A 7,873-nucleotide genomic window follows, 5' to 3' on the forward strand; every position below is an offset into this window, starting at 1 on the left:
AAAATTAAAATTCGAAAATTTTTTCTAAAGCCTCCAGGGGACTTCGTTTTCGCACGAAAAAATTTTATGTGCCCTTATTGCATCCGGACCCACAATTTCATCATCTTATACAATGAAAAACACATTTTTGTCAAATAGGTTTTAAAAAAAAATTACTTCACTATTTCATGTAACTTTCAAGGAATTTAAGTTTCTATAAATTTTAATTAATGTATGTAGCGACAAATTTTATCCAGATTATGCGAAGAATACGAATAATTGACGATTTAGGGTGTCCGTTTTAATCCAAGAAAAAAATTCCCGGTTTTTTCCCAGTTCGCAAACATTTTTCATGGTCAATGAAATTTAAAAAATCAACTCTGTTTCCATTGAAATGAATAAAAACTGAGCTGCAAAGAAAAGCACTCAAAGTGGAACTCTTGAATTTAAAACATTTAAAACTGAAGTTTAAAAGTTTTTTAATTCAATAATTTTGTATTTAAATCTGATTAAAATGCACAGTACTTTATACGTATAAAATGGAAGCTACTAGCATTTTTGAACTGAACAGTTTTTAATTAAATGCAATTAACCAGCCAAATTGAGAATTTAATCAATTGTAGAGTTCATAGATTCAAATTCAGTTTAAAAAATATAAATCCACCTTATCATTTTCAATTCTCTAATGTCTAATTTGAAGAATTAATCAATGAATTCAAAAAAAAAATTTAAATGATATAATTTAAAGCAATTTTAAGCCAGAAACATTAAAAATTGAATGATTACATTTTTTTATAAACTGAAAACTTCTGAAATTAAAAGTTATATTATTTACATTTTAAATGGTTAAAAAATCCTTAAAATGCTTCCAAATTTTATTTTAAAATCTTGAAACATCTGCATGTTGTTTACATTTTTTTATCAAATTTTTTATTATTTTCGAAATTATTTAAAAACTTCTAAAAATCCTTTAAAATGAATCCGATTTTTTCTAAATTTGTTCTTTAAATTCTACCAAATTAAACAAATTTCCTTAAAATCCTGCACATTCATTTTTAATAATTTTGTAAATCTTTCTAAATCTTTTTGAATAATCACTCAAAATTATCTTTTCAAGATAAAAATCATTATTAATTTTCATAGGAAACGGGTTTTAATCTTCTGAAGCCATTCTAAATTCTTAAAAATCTTTTTAATATTTTGTACGAAATCTGCCAAACTCTATACTTTGTTTTAAATTAGGCCGTGGGATATTTAGACCAAAATTTTGTTACTAATAGCCAGATTTTGTCGGTACATGTAGACACTTTGTTTAAATTATTTCAAATCATTTCAGACTTTTTATTGAATTTGAATTTTTTCAAAACTTCTAAATATTTCTTAATTTCCTTGAATTTATTTATAGAATAATATGTGTTCAATTCTTATTTATATATCGAAGTTCAACAATTTTACATAAAAATTAAGTTTTTTTTTTTTTAATAGAACAATTAAAATCTCGCGTTCAAAATTTAGTTTATAATATTTTACTATATTTGCTGATTTTAAATAAACGGAGAGATATTTCTAAATATTAAGTAATTCTCTTTTTTTTTAATTAAAAATTTTCAAATTGAATGGTTTAAAAATTGAATATTTTAGACTAAAATAATATGTAAAATTTATTCAAAGCTTTTAATTATGAATATATTATTTTAAGGTTATTTTAAAATTGAAAACAGTTTATAAAGCTTCAATCAGGCGGTAATCAAAAATTGCGAGCAGATTTCAAATTGTTTTGTAAAATTAATTATTATTCACTTTTTAAATCATAAAGAACAAATCACTTTTAAAAATCACAGTTGATCAGCTAAAAATGTGTTTATCTGAAATCTTCGATTTCAAACGGTTCTAATTTTTAATGGCTTAAGTATTTAAAACTAAATGACAAAATTCTTTGAAATAAAATGTACACTAAACAATTAAAATCTAAAATTTTAAATTTGTTAAAGTGGACGATTTTGGAAATGCGCATTTTAAACTGAATGATGTCATAATAAACAGTTTTATGCGCAAATTAAAATGCATCTTTAAAATCGTACCTATTCATTCTAATTCGGATTTTTTTCACCAGGTGGCGCATGGCAGTTTAACCATTCCCAATAGATGTAATGTAATATTTTTATATTTCAACTAAAAAAGACTTTTATTTTAAATAAAAAAAAAATGAAAATCATCAAAAAGACGAATTTTCAAAAAAATAGTTGAATTTTAAACAAAAAAGATCTTTCGTTCGAGAGAGTAGAAAATTTTCAAACAAAAGATCAATTTTCTACCAAAAAATAAGAATTTTCAACAAAATAAATGAATTTTCAAGCGAATAGTTAAATTTTTAACTAGGTAAAAAAGATTCATTTTGAATCAAAAACGGAATACTTATATTTTCAGTTTAAAAAATAATTTTTCAAGAAAATAGTTACATTTTCAATTACAGAGATTAAACTTCAACAAACAAAAAAAAAGAATTTTTAAGAAAGTAGTTTAACGAAGTAAATGAACTTTCAATTGAAAAAGATAAACTCTCAGTGAAAAATCTGATAGTTGATCTTTCAAAGCAAAAAACAAATTTTCAATAAAATAGTTGAATTTTCAACAAAAGAAGATTTGTTGGTAAATTAAAATTTTTTTATCCAAAATGTTGAATTTTTATAAGAAAAGGCAAATTTTCTTAAAATAATTTAATTTGAAACCCGAAAATATGAATTTTAACAAAAAAATTTAGTTCTGTATCAGAATAGATCAATTTTTAGCAGGTAATTTAAAATTCAACTATTTTTGGTCGAAACTGGAATATTTTGTATTAAAAAGTCTACTACTATATTTCTGGTTCAAAATTCGTCCTTTTTTGTTCAAATTTGAATTATTTTGTTGAAAATTCGTCTATTTAGCTTGAAAATTCAACAATTTCATTACAATTTTTCATTTTTCATTCTTCACTAACAACTTGTTTTCATGGATGTTCAACTATTTGGTTGAAAATTGATTTTCTTTTGTTAAAAAATTCATATGGTCTGGTTAAAAAATAATCTGCTTCAATTGAAAAATGAGTCTTTTGCTGAAATATGAACTGTTTTATAGAAAAATCGTATCTTTACGGTTAAAAAATGCAATTTTTTGGTTAAAAATTAATAATTTTCTCTTAAAACTAAAGTTTTTCCAAGTACAAATGAGGAAAAATTGTATTTTTGACTCGAGCATTGATTAATTTGTTAGTAAAATTAACTATTTGGTCAAAAATGTATGTACTTTCTCGATAGTTCATCTATTTTAGTAAAAAATTAATCTTCTGTATTAAAACCTTATGTTTTTAGTTGAAAATTGAACTATTTTGTTGAAAATTCAACTGTTTTGTAGCAAACTTATCTTTGTGGATAAAAAATCCAATTTTCTGGTTAAAAATTAATCTGTTTCGATTTAGATAAAGTTTTTTTTGTTAAAAATTCAACTGTTTAGTAGAGAAATTGTATTTCTGGCTCAAAAATTAAAAATGTTCTTAGAAAATTTAACCATTTGTTAGTGAATTGATGTATTTTCTTGAAAATTCACCTTTTTGGTTGAAAATTCTACTTCTTGGTCGAATTTTGAACTACATTTCTAAAAGTTAATTTGTTTTTGATCGAAGATTCATCATTTTAGTTAGAAACGTATTTAATTATTGTTAAAAATTAATTTTTGTAACTGAAAATTTAATTGATTTGTTAAAAATTCAACTGGTTGTTTGAAAACTAATATTGTATAATCGAAAAAATTAATCAAATTAAATTTGTACTAGCATCGCATCCATTGTTCAAACTATTTAATTAAAAATGTATTTTTTTTTTTAATTGGGCTTTATTAATAAAAAATTAATCATTGAAATGATTATAAATTTTACTATTTTTTTTTAAACCTTTTCTTGATTAACACATTTATTATAACATTTGTATGGAGAAGTAATTTGCAGATGACTCCAAAACTAAATTTGCTCAAAAAATTGATCGTAAGAGGTCCAAAGCCTTAAATAAAAAAAATAATAGCTTTTATGAAATCAAAAATAATACCTGTTCATATAAGGACCATCGTATCCGTATCCAGTCAACGAGCAATAAATTAAATGCGGAGCAACTTTATGGATATCTTCAAAACTTAATCCATACTGTGATAATTTTCCAGGCACATAATTTTCCATCAACACATCAGATTTTCGCGCTAAATCATAAATAATATCCCTCCCCCTTTTCAGATCAATACAAACACTTTTCTTATTGCGATTCAAGCTGACGAAATACGCGGAAGCTTTTTTCGAATCTCCAAAAAATGGTCCCCACTTTCTCGCTTGATCTCCAACACCAGGTTCTTCAATTTTTAAAATCTCGGCACCCAAATCACCAAGAATCATTGTGCAATAAGGCCCAGCTACAATTCTTGTCAAATCAATGACCCTAATTCCAGCTAAGGGAGATTTAAATTCATTTGTCGAATAAAAACTTGTTTGTCTCGCTGATTGAGATCGATACACAAACCTCAAAGTTTGGATCGGAAATGCAGTGAATGAAGGCTTGATCATTATAAAAGATTAAAATTCAATGATTCCACACTGATTTTACTTGTTTATTTTTCGTGATTGTGATGTAAATAATCACGAGGAATAATGTCAGTCTGAAAGTTACATGAAGACTACGATCCAGACACTGTCTCTAAAAGTTGTTTACTTTCCGAGCAAGGTACACATACTTACTGATAAAAACATAAATCATTTGTCATTCAGTTTCTCTCGCGATAAAGGGAACAGCGTCACGTTTTGTGATTCAAATTATAGTATGACATAACAAACCGGGACTTACCGTAGGTGCGTCCGAAACATCTTCTTCGCAGATCGTTTTTGAAGGAGCTGATTGGCCTGATAATGTCCGTTCCATTTTGGTTTCACGTTTGTCAAAAAATGTGAGAGAATACGTTTAAAATTGTTTGAATTTCAGAAATTTTCGTGGGCTTTTGACAGTTGTGAACAATTCAGAGAACGTGCGTCGCCATTTTGAAATTTCGTTTGCGGCCTGCGCGTGCTGCATGCGTGTACAATTTTTCCTCAACCAATCAGACAGGGGCTAGGGAAGAATGTTATTTTAGCGCCATACTCAAAAAGAAAAATCTGAAGTACTTTTCTTAAAAAGTTGCAGTCACAATATTTTTGATACATTGTTTTCGAAAACCTGATTCGTTAATTTAAATTTGTTTATTTGTAAATAAAGATTACAATTTTTTTGCATTATTGATAAAGGAGACAATTTTGATTGGAAATGATGTTCTAATATTGGAAACTTATATTATCCTTAACATTTCACTTTAAAATATGTATCTTTAGATTCTCGAGAAAATTTCAAATGATTTTTTATTTTTAAACATGATTTTTAATAAAAAATTGAAAAAGGTTCCAAAGCATTTCAAACGATTTCCAAAAATGTCGAAAAAGTATGTTGCAGATTTTGAAGCAAATCTCGAGAAAAAATGTGTCTATAAGTTTAAGAGCTGTTTAAAGTTTTAAAAAGATTTAAATATAATTTAAAACTTGAAAAGATTTTTTATGTAGATTTTTAAACATTTAAAACAAAAACTTTAGAAGGTTTTTAAGCATTTTGAACGACTTAAAGATAATACCAATTTTTCTGAAGTTTACTATAAAAATAAAAAAATTTAACTTGAAAAATTAATTTTAAAAGAATATTTAAAAAGATTCCAAATAATTTTAAGTGATTTTCTAAAAAAAATGAGAAATATTTCAAAATTTTGTAAAAGATTCCCTAAATTTTCAAAAAAGTGTCTAGAATATTTGAAAACAAAAATTTTCATTTTTAAAAATTTACAAAGTTTAAAAATGATAAATTTTCAAATAATATTAGAATAAGGTAAAGGGTTATTTAGAAGTGTGAAGAATATTCAAAAATTATGTAGAAAGATTTTCAAACTTTAAAAAAATAGATTTTTCCACATTTTGAACAAAAAGTTTGAAAGTTTTTAAAGAATGTTGAAAAGGGTACAAGAAAATACAAAAATTCTGCATGTTCTTGGGAAATTTTCAAATTATATTTTATTTTCATTAACCAATTTTAAGAGAATATTTAAATAGATTGCAAAACATGTTAAGTGAATTTCTAAAATTTCAAACAAGAATGTCAAATAAGCTAAAGCAAAATTGTTCAATTTTTCAAGATTAGAAAATTCTAGAAAGAATTCGAGTAAGTTTAAAAGATACACAGAAGTTTTCAGAAGATATAAAAAATGAAATATGTAAAGATTTCAAAAAATCTTTTTTTTTTCATTGTGGAGTTTTCATCAGGTTTGAAAAAAAATTCATAAATTTCCTGCGACTATCTTTTATGATTTATTATATTGAAAATAAATTTTAAGAGACAATTGCACAAGATTGCAGCAAATTTCAAAAGATTTTGCAATTTTACCAAATTTAAATAAACATTTTGAACGAAAAGTTCAAAAGTGTTTCAAGAATTTTCAAAGGATTCAAGAGAATACAAAAAATCTCTTAAGCTTCTTGGGAAATTTCAAATGATTTAAAAAAAAATTAATTTAAAAAATAAAATGTTTGAAAACATTTTGAAAGATTCCCTAAATTTTCAAAAAATTATGTGGAATTTTTTAAAGCAAAATTTTCCTTTTTTTAAAAATTGAAAAGTTTAGAAATTCCATATAAGATTAGAGTAAATTAAAGGAATATTTAGAAGTGTTGAAAACATTCAAAAATAATATGAAGATTTTCCAAACTTTAAAAAATCGATTTTTGAAGATTTCAAACAAAAAGTATAGCAGTTTTTGAAGGTTTTTTGAAAATGTAGAAGATAATACAACAAATTCTTAATATTCGTGGGAAATTTTCAAATGATATTTGATTTTTATAAACTAATTTTAAGACAATATTTTAAACGATTTTATAATATTTGAAATGATTTTCTATAAGGTCTCAACAACAAAAAATGTAAAAGATTTCAATATCAAATTTGTTAATTTTTCAAGATGAAAAAATGTTAGAAATAATTCGCGTAAGCTTAAATTACTAAAATAAAAAATTAATTTTGTTATTTTTGTAATTGCTCATAATTTATTAAAAAATGACAAAATATAACCGCAAATGTCAGAGCAAATGTCAATTTCTTAAACGAAAATGTGGCTTCCCCATGGCTTTTAAAACATGTGGTATGACGTCACCCGGTGTCAAAGTCCAAGAAAATACATTGTTAGACTCGTAAAAACAATCCAAATAATCAATCTTTAACGGTTTTTGGGTCAAGGGGTTTATTTTCTAATCATAGAAAAAATCAAATATATCCGAAACAAAAAAGACACAATTGGTATCAATCCTTATTGGCATTTGGCCCTCAGCGTGCAGCCATCTTGAATGTTCCCCACCCAACCTAATAGTGGTAAACAGCAGTGTCCCCAATCTTGGGAACTTTTTAAACTGCGCTTGCGTCGCGCTGACCAGGCGCCGACAACCTGATTGGTCACTGTTTGCGCGCTGAGTTTGAATTATATAAATATTCAGTTTTAATATTTATGATTAATAATTATTGGAAAACGCATCAAAAGTAATTTCTTGATCCTAAATTAGAATTTTTGAGTAACTGTTTTGAAAAAATAATGCGATTTCCATGCAAAAAACATGATTAATTCCGACTTAAAAAAAAAATTTTTTTTCTAAAATTTAGCATTTTAAATGTTTAAAAATGTTAATAAAAAGGTAATAAGAAGTTTCAGTTTTAAGCAAAAATATTAGTTTTAATAGTATAAATATGGTTTGATTATTTGTATACAATATTATATATTTTATAATATTTATACAATAATTAATTAGTCACAGTACAAA

The 7,873-nt window shown here is 24.8% G+C and overlaps 2 protein-coding genes across 2 annotated transcripts in view; both read right to left on the reverse strand.

Annotated features, from left to right (window-relative positions):
* Positions 1–4,761, reverse strand: part of LOC117178805 (succinate--hydroxymethylglutarate CoA-transferase) — an 11,642-nt gene extending 6,881 nt beyond the window's left edge. The window contains exon 1 of the mRNA XM_033370289.1: positions 4,059–4,761. Coding sequence (XP_033226180.1) covers positions 4,059–4,564 — 506 coding nt within the window. The 5' untranslated portion in view covers positions 4,565–4,761. The remainder of the gene's footprint in view (positions 1–4,058) is intronic.
* The window catches only part of LOC117178806 (E3 ubiquitin-protein ligase PPP1R11), an 18,573-nt gene extending 13,549 nt beyond the window's left edge, over positions 1–5,024 (reverse strand). Inside the window, exon 1 of the mRNA XM_033370290.1 lies at positions 4,842–5,024. Within this exon, the coding sequence (XP_033226181.1) occupies positions 4,842–4,916 (75 nt within the window). The 5' untranslated portion in view covers positions 4,917–5,024. The remainder of the gene's footprint in view (positions 1–4,841) is intronic.
* Positions 5,025–7,873: the final 2,849 nt, after the last annotated feature.

This window comes from Belonocnema kinseyi, chromosome 8 (genome assembly GCF_010883055.1).
Source record: "Belonocnema kinseyi isolate 2016_QV_RU_SX_M_011 chromosome 8, B_treatae_v1, whole genome shotgun sequence".
Classification (NCBI taxonomy): domain Eukaryota; kingdom Metazoa; phylum Arthropoda; class Insecta; order Hymenoptera; family Cynipidae; genus Belonocnema; species Belonocnema kinseyi.